This window comes from Fonsecaea erecta, assembly GCF_001651985.1.
Source record: "Fonsecaea erecta strain CBS 125763 chromosome Unknown Scaff6, whole genome shotgun sequence".
In the NCBI taxonomy this organism is placed as follows: Eukaryota; Fungi; Ascomycota; class Eurotiomycetes; order Chaetothyriales; family Herpotrichiellaceae; genus Fonsecaea; species Fonsecaea erecta.
The window spans coordinates 388256-402013 of NW_017387249.1; the positions used below are offsets into that span (position 1 = coordinate 388256).

At 55.0% G+C, this 13758-nt stretch overlaps 7 protein-coding genes across 7 annotated transcripts; 4 read left to right on the forward strand and 3 right to left on the reverse strand.

Annotated features, from left to right (window-relative positions):
* Positions 1–348: 348 nt before the first annotated feature.
* Positions 349–556, forward strand: AYL99_07164 (hypothetical protein; the record flags this gene model as incomplete). Its single annotated transcript, XM_018838673.1, has 2 exons — positions 349–460; positions 516–556. 2 exons carry the CDS (start codon positions 349–351, stop codon positions 554–556), a joined length of 153 nt encoding a protein of 50 aa, XP_018691441.1.
* Positions 557–1162: 606 nt separating this feature from the next.
* Positions 1163–2034, reverse strand: AYL99_07165 (hypothetical protein; the record flags this gene model as incomplete). Its single annotated transcript, XM_018838674.1, has 3 exons — positions 1163–1415; positions 1468–1966; positions 2025–2034. 3 exons carry the CDS (start codon positions 2032–2034, stop codon positions 1163–1165), a joined length of 762 nt encoding a protein of 253 aa, XP_018691442.1.
* Positions 2035–3032: 998 nt separating this feature from the next.
* AYL99_07166 (hypothetical protein) lies at positions 3033–4134 on the forward strand (the record flags this gene model as incomplete). Its single annotated transcript, XM_018838675.1, has 3 exons — positions 3033–3098; positions 3158–3343; positions 3403–4134. 3 exons carry the CDS (start codon positions 3033–3035, stop codon positions 4132–4134), a joined length of 984 nt encoding a protein of 327 aa, XP_018691443.1.
* Positions 4135–4694: 560 nt separating this feature from the next.
* On the forward strand, positions 4695–6359 carry AYL99_07167 (hypothetical protein; the record flags this gene model as incomplete). Its single annotated transcript, XM_018838676.1, has 1 exon — positions 4695–6359. The coding sequence occupies one exon, from the start codon at positions 4695–4697 to the stop codon at positions 6357–6359; it is 1665 nt and encodes a 554-aa protein (XP_018691444.1).
* An 886-nt stretch (positions 6360–7245) lies between these two features.
* AYL99_07168 (hypothetical protein) lies at positions 7246–9216 on the reverse strand (the record flags this gene model as incomplete). The annotated part of the gene is made up of 1 exon (XM_018838677.1): positions 7246–9216. The coding sequence occupies one exon, from the start codon at positions 9214–9216 to the stop codon at positions 7246–7248; it is 1971 nt and encodes a 656-aa protein (XP_018691445.1).
* Positions 9217–10479: 1263 nt separating this feature from the next.
* On the forward strand, positions 10480–11876 carry AYL99_07169 (hypothetical protein; the record flags this gene model as incomplete). The annotated part of the gene is made up of 3 exons (XM_018838678.1): positions 10480–11529; positions 11605–11669; positions 11726–11876. 3 exons carry the CDS (start codon positions 10480–10482, stop codon positions 11874–11876), a joined length of 1266 nt encoding a protein of 421 aa, XP_018691446.1.
* A 577-nt stretch (positions 11877–12453) lies between these two features.
* On the reverse strand, positions 12454–13464 carry AYL99_07170 (hypothetical protein; the record flags this gene model as incomplete). Its single annotated transcript, XM_018838679.1, has 3 exons — positions 12454–12543; positions 12659–12916; positions 13288–13464. The coding sequence occupies 3 exons, from the start codon at positions 13462–13464 to the stop codon at positions 12454–12456; spliced, it is 525 nt and encodes a 174-aa protein (XP_018691447.1).
* Between the last annotated feature and the right edge of the window lie 294 nt (positions 13465–13758).

Below are 13758 nucleotides of genomic sequence, written 5' to 3' on the forward strand. Positions count from 1 at the left end.
GTAGCCACTTGCACAGCCCTTTGGATGAGTTGACCATGTGCCTCTCGCAGCGACCAGGGTACCAGAAAGCATTCGAACAAAAGTTGCTGACACGGTTATATAGACCTGGGCTCCAATGCCTGAAGAAATGCTCATCGTCTCATCTCACTGCGACTATTAGTGACCAAAGAGACAGAGAACCAGTTCACAATATATATCACTTCTTCCACCTCTTGTCCAGCAAGTTTCCCTGCAGACCTGACGATCCCTTTTGGCCTTGAGCGGTTTCAGCCTTACAGAACGCCCTCAAACAAACTGAAGCACCCCGGGACTCCCCCTAAGGACACCGCCACGCCTAGAGCATCCACCATGGCCCTCAACGCGGACGTCACGGTGTCCATTGTTTTTGGCGTCTTCATGGCCATCATAGCCCTTGTGGGATTGTGGCAGGTGGCACACTACGCCGCACGCGGTCTTCGAAGTGAGTGCATTGCCACTGAAGTTGAAATCGGCTTCCGGTTAACCAGAGTGTACAGCCCACGACCCTCGAGTCAACAGCTTTGAATTGGAGGCGTAATGCGGATGACCTGTCCGCCATACCGGTTCAGGGAAAGTCATTGCCATCCATCTTCATCTGGCATCAATTGAGCCAAGGAGGCACGGTGGTGAAAGGAGCAATGGCGTCGAGGTGCCTGGAGATGTGCTGGGTTCAGTTATGCTTTTCGCCAAGGTCAGTGCCATTTGCCTGCACATAGAGGGTGGATGACCGCAAGACATCAACGACAAGGAGGTTTTTAATCCAACATGTTAGTCACCATATAGTGGAGAGGCGGAGCATTCCGAGCAGGTCGAAATAGCTCCAATGCAAGGCGATTCCAGGGACATTGTTCGAAACACAGGTAGAAGTCAGAAAGAAGTTCTTTGATTGGACATCTAATTGAACCTGTTAGATAAAATTAAGATAGACACTACCCATTTGATGTGTGTGATTCGTGACAAGGTCGTCAACATCAAGACATTTTCTCCATCTTGATGATTTTGTGTTCTTGCTCCCAAACTCCGGATCCCGCTCGGGGGTTCAACCCAAAGAAAATGCCTGTACAATGACCACCACTTCACTCGTATTTTTCCTCAATCTGCCTATCACCCGCCATCTCTTGCGCCCCGGACAGATCTGCTGTTTCTATGATCCGTACTCCTTGTCGTGAACGAAGCTGCCTCGGCTCCTTGTGCTCCTGCTCCTCCGGCCTCGGAATTTAAATCCACGTCGCGTGGAGGTTCTGGGCTCGCGGCGTGCCGATCCACCCATGCAGAAGAGAATGGTGCAGATGAAGAAGCAAGCAAAAGCAGCCCATTCGAATCCGAAGGCGTAATCGCCAATATCGGAGGATTGACCATTGTTTCGAAAGTTGTTGCGTCCTTTGACATATGCGGCACTGTCGAGTTGTTAGCACATTGGCGCATGGCCCACAACATGTGTCAACTCACGTCATGAGGGAGGCATTGATGGCCTGGAAAATCATGGCCACCATGGTCAAGAGACCACTGAGATAAGAGCCCAGTCGAGTGCACAAGGCCAGTAGGCCGGTGAACAGGGCGCAGACGCCGAAGAAGAGAGCCATGAGCATGAAAGCAAACATGAAGCGGGTCATGTAGAAGTAGTAGCCATGTTTATCGACAAAGTTTCGAGGTACGTTCACCGTGGTGTCAAAGGTCCGATGAGACGCAGGGTCAAGAGGGAATGCCGGGTGCACATCTGAGTAGTGTTGGTCGCCGCAGTGTGTGCGTCCGTTTCGCACGCCGCATACATTCCAGTATGACCATCTGGAGACGGGAGGAGCTCCAGGGATGTTTCTGGTGTCTGCCTGTAGAATATAGAACTTGTTGACAGGGCCATGATCAATTGCGCCCGCGAGGAGGATCAAGAACATGAACAGGAGGCCGCCTGCGAGGAGGAGTAGCGACACAAAACCGAAGAGACCATTTCCTAAGACGATGCAGTCAGTACCTCGGGATCGTCATGTGCGGGATGAAGCTTCGCTTACGGGACGCCATGGCGGCGCTGTGCTTGGGCGGTGGCTTGAGCTCGCAACAGTGTGCGCAGACAGGCGACGAGACAGGAAGATAGAGAAAGGCGACCTGAGGGTGCTGTTCGTAAGGTGGAGGAAGCTCTGAGAGCGGCAGAGGGAAACAGCGCGGGGTGCAATAAGTAGGTAGAGGTGGTGTGGGAGGAGTAGTTGCTCTTGTACTAATGCCGCCGTGGTAAGAGAGCTTGTGATGTAGGTCGGTATGCAGGCAGTACATGTAATGCGGTGTCTTGGATGAGGTCACCCAACCAAATTACTGACCACTCACTAGAGCTTGATCCTTCCCGTCCAAGTGACAGCCGACGGTAGATATACCGAGTAGCTTGGCTCCTACGCTCCTACTAGGTAAGCTGTGGAGAGCACCGGTGGCAACCCGGAGAGGGGACCACGATAGAGAAGGCAGGAAGCCAAACAGGGCCACGGGGACAGATGTATTGGAAAACTTAGAAACTTTCGAGGGAGGGGAGTACAGGCGGGTACAAGGGAGAATGACCTATCGATGACGCCCCCACCGCCCAATCCCGAGGGCTTCATGGGCTTCAGCTTTTGGCTTCCAGGCGTTTCCCGTGGGCTCTCGGGCTACCTTCTTGGGCCACACTAGCCATGACGCACCTCCGAGCAAGAAGGGGTAAGAGGCCCAACAGCTTGCAGCATGCAGCACAACAAACTCACCACGTCATCATACCCTGCTCCACTTAGGGCATGCACCATCCGTGATAGGTCTAGTTGCCGAGACCCCGGCCTCCAATAGCGCCCAACCCTAATCCTCGCCAAATCCTCCACCTGGCGAGCTGGAAAATCACCGGTTCGCGAGTCTTCGCAGTCTTCGCAGTCTCGATGCTGGTGATCCTTTGGCTCCATCACCTGATATTGATGCCAGCCTTGCCTCCTAAATATCTCATTATTGCCCTGCTTCTTCATGTTTTATTGAATGCTTCCTAGACTGACACTATTGAGATTCCCACCATGTCGACGTGGGTCTACCCTCCATTACCCCCTGACGAGCTTCGAAAAGCTGAGAATGAGTCTTTGGTATGGGTTGAACAGTGACAAATGTCCTCCTCCATCCTCATCCACTGACCGGATCCTAGAAACTTGAGCTTCAATGGCTGCTAGAATCGCTGCAACGCGCCTTGCCCACTCTCAAAGAAGCCTTGGAGGAATGCACTGTACTGCTGGCACCGAAAGAACCTGGGTCGACCTTGGTCTTGTCGTCCCTCAGATCTGAGAGCGTGAAGGGCTTCGTTACAAGGGTTGGCACCAAGCTTGTCAAAGGCGTACGCCTGCCACCACCCCCCAAATTCCCCGAACCTACCTGATCTGAAACCCGTCCTAGGACATCCATCTCCGGCTGACTACTCTGCCACCCAACACACCAAGAGGCACCACCACTTCTACGCCATCCACTCGCTTGATATTTCATTCCTCGTCGTCGTCCGCCGAAATTGTCCTTTCGCAACTGCTGGCAGTCAAGTCCTTGCTGAATGACTCTCTCGACATCATCGACGTGTCGAGGTGGACCGGCCAGTCGACGGATTCTTCCTTCATCTCTGGGCAATTGAAGCTGCTACACGACCACTTGCGTGAAGCCAAGTCCTGCTTGAAAGGTCCAGTGGCAGGAACCGATATCTCTTCAATCCCAGGAGCCGAATGGTGGACCCACAGCCCCGATGAAAACGTGTTCCAACCTCCGCTAGGGGAGAACCTGAGCTTGCATTTTACGATCCAGGACGCCAATCTGGTCCTTACTGTCCGAACTCTTGCCCCAACCTCCCCGGGTGGAACTCCCAGCACGCCTGCGGAGGGATCTTTTTCTCTCTCGGGACTCAACCTCCGGACGAGATTGCTGGGACTGGGTCCCAAGCCTCCAAGTCACGATGAAATGGGCGAGATTTATGAATGGCGTGGGCGGCAAGATGTAATTGTCCGTGAAAAGGTCCGAGTCGAGACGAGCGACCCCAGCTTGCTGAGTATTGCCGCCAAATTGAGTGCGCTGGAGCATGAGGTTGGCCGTTGGCGGATGAATCTCCGCATCATCCTGACGGGCACTACTGACGAGGAAGATTGAATACGAGCCTCGCCCTTCCCAACGAGAGTTTCGTTGCTTGTCTCGACCACTGCGAATCTCCCACAAGCTCGATTCGCCAGCCGACTCTGATCGTCACGACGAATGCTCCATACATGCATATCCGAAGCCGATAGTCCAGTGGAGTGTTTCCACGTGATCCGCAGTTTCGCTTGCGCCCAAAAGTCAAACCTGCAGCGCGACTTTGCCAGTTTTGGTCCTCAGGAGTTCTCGTGCTCCCCAACCATGCATCCACTGTGCCCGCGTCTTGCACTTCCACAACCTCAGCGTTTCCTTGCGACTCCGACCAAGGCGCATCCTCTTCCCGCTCAAACAATGGCTCGGAACACAAAGACGACAGTCTGTATTCGGCTCAGCTCTCGAGCATAAAGGCGAAGTGTGAAATGGCAGTCCAGACATCGATGAGGACAAAGAATGTTCTCCCGACAGCCCTTTGTTCTCGCATGTAATTTTACAACAAGACAGCTCGTCTGGTCGCGCATCGAATTGTGTCTTCGACAAAACCGCACTCCAAGAGCAACCCACGTGAGTGCATATATGACATGGCTTCCGAGATCGTCAATGGCGACATCTTCACCCTTGCAGATATAGATCAACACTACTCGCCAGGGCTGGACGCGCGACGGTTGAATTCTGCCAGTAGAATCAACACAGAAAGGTCAAACTCGAGCACAGAAATGCCGCGGGACGGCTTTGGTCACTTCGAAAACTCTTCTCGGGCTCAGCCTACAAGGCCACCTCATCTTCGACGTCGGATCACGATTGGTGGTTCGGCGCAGCGTGTAAAAGGCGACGAGCACAGTACTTGGCCGCTGGATGCAAGGAATCGTCCGGCCATTCGTCCCGCCGGAGATTCCGGTCTGCTGTCTGTGAAAAGTCATTACCCCCCGACCAGCTGGAGGCCCACGCCATCCACTCACGCCAGCATCTCAGATGTTGAGGAGAACGGGATGTCAGAAGGCAGTTCGAGTGGTGACATGGACGGCGGATACACGAAGTCGGATGCCGCTGTCAGCCTCGGAAAGCTGTGTCTCAACCCGACCTTCTCAACCAGCACAAGGACTTCCAACCCAGTGAGAGGTCCTCAATCCTCTTCCAACCAGACTTCTCCAGCTCGATCAAATTCTCGTCATCGTTACAGCATAACATTCTCCCGCTCCGCCGCCTCAGCAAATTCAGAAACCCTCCAAAACAGGGTGACGCGCGCCTCGGCTTCAAGTCGACGAGCTTCGTCTGGACCGGCCACCCTGCCAGATCCAGACACTGCTTACGCCCACACTTACTACTATACTGTCTGTGCCCACACGTCCCCCCCGATGTCGCGTCCCCTCAACGTGCAGCCGACACCTGTGCCCTACCGCAAAGGCCTTCTGGCGTACCCGCCGTTCCATCTCCGGGCTTACAGTGCTGATCCAGCAATTCCTCCTCCGACAATTTATGTGCTCGAGGGATCATGCTCCCACTGTGATATCACAGTGCGACGTGACGCCGAGTCGAGGGTGCTGGACAGGTACACTCATCAACTGGAAAACCTTTATATTCAATTGAATCTGCTGCAAAAGGACATCGCCATTGAAAGTTGCAATGTGTCACTCCCGGCAAGAAGCGACAATGCCATAACCACATTTTCGTTTCCATCGACACTGGAACTTAAGCCGGAGGCGACCCAAGCAATTCTCGAGATTGAAGATCGGCTGGACCAATTGATCAGAAAGCGCGATCAGGAAGTAAAACAGATTTGGAAAGGATATACGGCGAGGTGGGGTCCAGCAACGGTTGGCATTCACCGCGAAAACAAGTCTCGTGGCCGCAGTCGACCAGGAACTGCCGACACGCGAGGTAGTGTGTCCCAGGATACGGCGGGCTCAACGACGACCAGCTTCGGCGTCCCTTCTGATGATCGCAGTCCCGGACGAACTCACACAATGACCACATTGAGCACACATCCCACGATGCCACCCTCTCGTCTGAGCCGGAATAGGAGCTACGATACCCGACCACGCGCTAATTCTGTCGGCGGTCCACAGGAACGATACTCCCATGGGACGTACGGGGTTAGTGTCGACTCGTCAGTGGATGGCATCAGAGGACGGGGCCGGATGGTGGTTGATTGGATCCGGCCGGGGCAACAGGAAAGCAGGGGCAGGAGTATCGTTCAGGCGACCAGTCGGCCCAGCAGTCGGCACGTGCCAAATGCATCAAGATAAGGACAGTCCAGTCTTTGGAGATCTGCAGGATGTATATCTCTCCATCTTCTCACACGGCATGCATGCTTGGCTGAAAGGAGGTATAAAAGTTATTTGTTGCTTTGGCAGGCATTCTGAAGGCGGCATTTGCAAGGGAAGGGGAATCCCCCAAAGGAATGAATAAGTATCACGGCTAAACAAGTGGGTTTATTGGCACCCTGGAAGAACTTTTGCATGGTTCGGTGTGGATTGTATATACATGGGACACCAAGTAAAGAGGAAACGTGTACTCGGCCGCATTGCCGCCGATCTGGTGGATTGTTACGAGCAGTACACGAGACATGGGTGGCATTCATTATTGGCATACCGTGCTAGAAGGGACCAAGGAACGAGGAACAGCGCACGCACGCATCAGGCATCAAGCATCAAGAAGGAATCGGACAGCACATATATACATGTATCTATCTCTCGATCTAACGACCGATCCCGCAAATTGGCGACGACGACGACGACGACGACGACGGCAATAACGAAGTTCTTTTTCTCCCATTCTAGAGGCAGGATTTTTCTAAGCATTCCTCTTCTCTCCGCCCGCTGAGCTAAATACCTACCTACCTAAGTCATATATACACATATACATGTATACTCTGCTCTGTTCGGCACCCGCCGTGTATGTATGTATGTGTGTATAATATATACACATACATATTTTACGCACATACATATATACGGGCAGGCTCCATCCAAGAAGAGAAAGAGGACAAGAGAAGAGAAGAAAGAAAAAGAAAAAAGAAAGAAACGTACACTGGCAACGATTAACAAATAATCTAATATATATCTAATAGCTAGCTAGCTAGCTGGGCCTTTGCCTCGAATTATGTATATCTGGTCGCTCAAGCTCAAGCTACTACAACTTGGCCCGCCCCTCGTCGATGCGCCTCCAGCTCTCGGCGTCCAGTTCCTTGAACCGCTCCTCCTCAAGGTCCAGGTAATACTTCCGGGCGGTGGTGCCGGCCGCGGCCCAGTCGATGTTCTTGACCACCATCTTGGCGTGCTTGAAGGTGTCGCCCACGTCGACGAGCTCGCCGCGCACCATGACCAGCCGGGGCACGGCGTACCGCGGCACGCCTTTGCCTCTCAGCGCGTGGAACAGGCGGTCCATGAACACCTTCTCCCCGGCCAGAGCTTGCTTCTCGATGTCGCCGTTGCTGCGACCGCCGTCGACCGCTGTCGGATCGAGCACGATCAGCGCCGTGCCCACCTGTCCGTCGTACTTGGCCAGGCGCTTGCCGACTACCACGGCGTCCTTGACGCCCGGCAACTCGGAGATGAACGCCCTGACTTCACCGGCGGACACGTTCTCGCCCATCCAGCGGTACGTGTCGCCGATGCGGTCGACGAACCGCACCCAGTTGTCGGGGTCCTGGACCAGCAGATCCCCGCTGCGCTGGAACAGGTCGCCCTTCTCGAACACGTCGCGGAGGAATTTCTGCTCCGTGGCCGCCTCGTTGTTGTGGTAGTTCGTGTACGTCGCCAGGTTGTAGATGCGCGCGATGGCCTCGCCGGGCTCGCCCTTGGGGCACACGATACAGAAGCCGGTCTTGGGGTCGCGCACCGGCGACTCGGTGTCGTAGTCGAATCGGATGATGAATTGGTCCTTCTCCAGGATCTTCTTCCGCAGCGGACCCATGTACCCGACTTTTCCGGCCCCCGGCCGACCCTTGTGGTGTACGTTGTCGAACTTGACGAGCCCTTCGGTGGAGCGGTAGAACTCACGGACCTCGGGGACATTGAAGCGCTCTTGGAAGGCCACCCAGACGTCCTTCTGCAGGCCGTTGCCCGCGGCCACGATGACCTTGTGGTTCTGGTCGTACGGCCCCGGCGGCGTGGCGAGAAGGAAGCGACACAGTTCGCCCACGTAGAGAATCCTCGTGGCGCGCGATTCGTGCACGTCCTTCCAGAACCCCCTGGCCGAGAACTTCCGCGCGAAACAGAAACAGCCTCCCTGCCCCACGGAGTAGCACATGCCGGCGAAGAATGTGGTGCCATGGAAAAGGGGCATGCATGAATATATGCGGAGGCCCTTCAGGTATTTCTTGGGGTTGGCGGCGTCAGCGGAAGAGGTGCCTCCGACAGCACAGATGAGGCCGTTTTTGATGCTGCAGGCCTTGGGTTTGCCAGTGGTCCCGGACGTGTAGATCAGAGCGGCGACCGACGCGAGGGTTTTGGGTGGTGTCGGGGGTAACGACGAGGTTGATGTTCGGGATGGGTCTGGAAAGGGAAAGTCGATGACGGCCGCATTGTCGCTGGAGGGCGGTGGCGGTCGAAAAGAACCCAGGTTCAGCCTCACCGTCTTGACATCTCCGCCACCCATTGACTGCGCTGCCGATGCCGCGTACCCAGCCAGATCCGGGGTGCTGATAATGAGCTTTGATTTCGGAAGCTGCACACAGTGCAATAATGTGTCGTCCCTCAGTGCGTTGTTGATTAATGCCGGCGCGGCCCCCAACCTCGTCAGAGCATAGATGACAGCGACCATCTCGGGCGAGTTCGTCATGAATACAGCGACAATGTCGCCATCTTTGACACCCAGGCCCTCCTTCAAGCCGAGGGCGAGTTCATCGACCTGAGCCTTGAGTGCTCTGAAATTCCACGAGCGGCCCTCGAACCACAATGCGTCGGCATTTGGGTCGCAGAGCTCCAGCATGCGATATATGTGAGTTGACTGGGGGCCGAGTTTATCGATGTATTCGAACATACGCTTCGTGAAGGCTTTTTCATGGCGATAATTTTGGATATCCTTGCTGATGCCGATGCGTTGGTCGGCGTAGTAAAGCAGACCTGCCGCTGCGGCGGTGGATGCCGCGATGGTGGCCATCTACACAACGCCAAAGCTCCCAGTAGATGATTGACACTGGTGTTGTCTGTTGACAAAGAGAGATGTTGGATGAGCAGACAGAGCTGAAGCTAGGGGATCTTTTTCAGAAGGGATACCCCCAATACAAATTTCCTTCCCGTTAGAAGCTGCCGTGCCTCGGTCGCAGGGGTTGATGCTGATTCAATATACGAGTGCCGTAAGAGATGCCCACCTCGTCAGTTTTAGGCTGCCACAGCTGCTAACCAGAACCAGGAGCTCATGCGTCTCACGTTGGAGAGTGCTGGGCCAATGGACTCGAACGAGGCTGGAATAGTTCGACCCGGGAGGTACGGACGTAAAATTATTCTGCCTACTACCTGAGACGGTAGTTCGGAAAATTCGTCGACAATGAGGGCAAAACCGAACCAAGAATGGGCCGGATACCTCTCTCTAATTCTCCCCCAGACAAAACACGACGCGTTTCCCCGGGCCGAGAAAGAGTTGGAGAAAACCCACGTCAGCCTAGTGCGAATTGCTGAGCCAAGCAGGTGGCAGCCCCACGGGCGCCCAGGGAGATGCAGGAGGAGTGGGTAGTAGGAGACGAACGAGAAGAAGCGATGTGGCGTTGGAATAGAACAGGAGTGATATATTATATCAAGCTCGTTGGGGAGAGGGAGGGGGAGAGGAGAGGATCCCCCACAGTCAGGTAATATATATCTCTTTGGGACTGTTCCTGTGTTTCTCTCTTGTCTGATGCACATCTGAAGGGGGGCATTGAGGCACATTTACCGACTTCCCCCTTAACGACTCTGTCAGGGTCTAGAAGGGCACTTACTTGATATGTGGAGGTGGGGCCAGTGGGCGGCGGTTTGGCGGATTGTGACCTGTCCACAGTCAGTGGCAGAGAGTGTGCCCGTCGGCCGAATAGGTGTGACTTGAGCAGAGAAAGCGGCCATGGCATGGGGGGAATGTCACAAGGGGCGTGAGAGTGAATCTTTCTCTCTACTGTATGTAATATTGAAATATTTGTCTCCCGGAACAACTGCCGGATCTGAAAGTTCCGAAGATGCCGAGGCAACTTTCATGTTGACAGCGATTGCCGCTTTAAGCCACTCGAACTGTCACCGTTGGTGGCACCTGGTGGGAAAATATTACTTATCCCATAATCAGCTATTGTACAGTATATATCCCCTTGAGACAGGGTAATCTTAGCATCTTAGCATCTTAGCATTCCCGACTCCTTTGTTCTTTTTCTGGACCTGTAGCCTTGTCACATCCCGCACAATGGCCGCCCAAAGACGCCTCGACGCCATCGCCGGCCAACTCTCCGCCACATCCACCACCACCCACTCGCCGGGCCTGCAGAAGATCCTCGAGAAGAACCCCGACGACATTGTCATTACATGTGCCACGCGCACGCCGCTCACGAAAGCTCGAAAGGGCGGGCTCAAGGACACTCCGACCGACGAGCTGCTGATCCACGTCCTCAAGGCCATCAAGGACAAGTCCGGCATTAACCCAGAACTCGTCGAGGATGTCTGTGTGGGCAACGTCCTCCAACCCGCCCCGGGCTTCGTGGCCAGAAGCGCCGTCCTCGCTGCGGGATTCCCCGTCGGCACGGCCACGAGCATCGCTTCGAGATTCTGCTCGTCGGGCCTGCTGAGCATCCAGACGCTGGCCAGCTCGATCGCCATCGATGCCATCGACGTGGGCATCGCCGTCGGGATCGAGAGCATGTCGTCTAACCGCGACGCCCCGCCGCCGATGAGCGAGGCCATCATGTCCCACCCCATCGCCAAGGACAACGTCCAGCCCATGGGCTGGACGTCAGAGAACGTGGCCCGCGACTTCCACGTCACCCGGGAGATGCAGGACAAGTTCGCCGAGATGTCGCACAACCGCGCCGAACGGGCCCAGAGGGAAGGCTGGACCAAGGAGGAGATCAGCCCGGTCACGACCAAGTGGATCGACCCCAAGACGAAGGAGGTCAAGACGATCACGGTGGACAAGGACGACGGCATCCGGCCGGGCACCACGTACGAGGGCCTGGCGAAGATCCGGTCCGCCTTCCCGCAATGGGGCCCGACGACCACCGGCGGCAATGCGTCTCAGGTCACCGACGGCGCCGCGGCCGTGCTGATGATGAAGCGGTCGACGGCCCAGCGCCTCGGCCAGCCCATCATCGGGAAGTACGTCAAGAGCACGGTCGTCGGGCTGGAGCCGCGCATCATGGGCATCGGCCCGAGTCTGGCGATCCCCAAGGTCCTGAAGAAGACCGGCCTGACCAAGGACGACGTGGATCTCTTTGAGATTAACGAAGCATTTGCCTCGATGGTGAGTTTTCTTTCGTCCACACGTTCCCGCCCCTCTAGTTTCTGTCTCAAGCTCACTTGTGGTTCCACAAATTAGTATGTTTACTGTGTCAACGAACTCGGCCTGGATATCGACAAGGTCAATGTCCGAGGAGGTGCCATGTGAGTGTGAAACCCCCCCCCCCCCTCTCCCTCGCGACAGACTAACACACTGCCAGTGCCATCGGCCACCCCCTGGGCGCGACAGGCACGCGGCAAGTCGTGACGCTGCTGTCGGAGCTGAAGCGGCGCGGCCAAAAGGTTGGCGTCACGAGTATGTGCGTCGGCACGGGCATGGGCATGGCCGGAGTATTTGTCTCGGAAGCATAGCCAGTTAAACGAGTTCTTTGGAGAGATTTGTCTGTCTGGTTTTCTTTTGGACTTTTTAATAGTCGGCGCGCTGGCTGGCACAGATCCTGTTATATCAAGTACAGGACACAAGACGTACAAAGTGGATATATATATATATATATATCTCATATCCTAAGTCCATGGGGATCAAAATTCACGTCACGTCACGTCACGTCACGTCACGAGCATCGGCGCGTCAATTTTACGGTTCTCATGAAATGGGGCAAGCCAAAGGGAAAAGGAGAGAAGACGGAATGGGGCATGGGAATGGCATTGCCATGATCACGAGCTACCCCGATCGATGTTGTGGACAGACAGTGGTTCCCTTTCGAGTTCCCGTCTCTCCTGTATCATGACTGAAGTTTCTAGACGTGTGCGTGCGTGCCCCGTTCATAGCACTTTCTTCGGCGCGGCTCGACTCGGACCATCTCATCTCATCTCATCTCATCTCATGATCTGTCTGCTGGCTGCTGCTCCTAGTACCCAAGAACTTCACAAAGGTCTACTCCATTCCCCCCTCCCTTCCGCTGACTTTTATACTCCATTCCCAAAAACCTCACTTCTTCGCGGTCGGATCCGCATCGCCGTAGAACTGCTGTTTGTCCATTTGCATCTCGTCGTCGGCGACGCCAATGGTGGCGAAATACTGCCCACCCAACGCACCCCAGCCGCGTCATCAGCCCATTGCTTGCGATGATGATTGTTACAAAACGAAAAGAAGTGGCCCATCAGGGTGATGAGACAGTGAGAAAGCAACTTACGCCCATGGCTTTCCGATTCGCCTCGGGATTCATGGGCTGGCCCTGCTCGTTCATGGTGGCCAGCAGGCGGAAGTAGTTGATGTAGAAGGCCGGCGTGTACGTGTTGAAGAACTTGGCCTCTTGGTCGTAGGGATTGCTGAACGTGTGCGGCGACCGCGGCGGCACCGTCACGTAGTCGCCCAGCTTGGCGTCGACCGTCTGCCCGTTGAGTGCGTGGAACCGCAGCGTGCCCTGCGTGACGAGGAAGCTTTCGTCGTGCTGGTTGGAGACAGAACGGGGGGTTAGCTGAGGGGGGGAAGAGAGAGAGAGAGAGATAGATGGATGGACAGGTGGGTGTAGAGGAGGCGTATATACCATTTCGTGCCAGTGTGGAGGTGGACTTTAAGTCGTTATCAGTCTCAATGACCGCCATCGTGAGATTTCTTACCTACCCCGAAGTATGAGGAGGAACGGTGAACTCGGCACTGGTGGTTCGGACAGCGTTAAGACCATGGTTCTCTGATGGCCCCAGAGATTGTGTCGACTCTCACTCGGTCACTCACCTGCCAAGTCGGTCTGGGGGGGGAGAGCGCCATGTCAATTACCATGTTCCCGTCGTCAGCAGAATGCCTAGCCGGGTGTGCACTCACTATCTGCCGACAAGTGAGCAAGGTCAGGTCGCTCGCAAACGCAAGAACCGTGGCAAACAGAGACAACGAACCGGTTCTCGAGCCATCCTCCATGATTCGGATGGTGATGGTGCCAACCTTGAACGTCTCGCCCGCCTTTGCGGGGACAAAGTTGATGGGCACTGTCGGCGTCTCCATGACTGTTTGCAAAAAATGGTAGCGGCGCTGTCTGGAGCTGTAAGTATGTTAATGAACAGGGAGAGAGAGGTATCACTTTTGCAAGAACAAGTGTGTATGAGAGCGGCAGAGAGAAGCAGAGAGTGAAAAAGAGAAGAAAAGATCATCGGTCACAGATTCTCCCAGAAGCCGATGGCCGAATGAGGCCAACCACTTTCTCTCAACATGCCCAGCTACCGGAAACAGTCTACGCTCAAACTTGTATACACCTGGTACATACACCATCTGTCAGATGTCAGGAGATGACAACTCGCT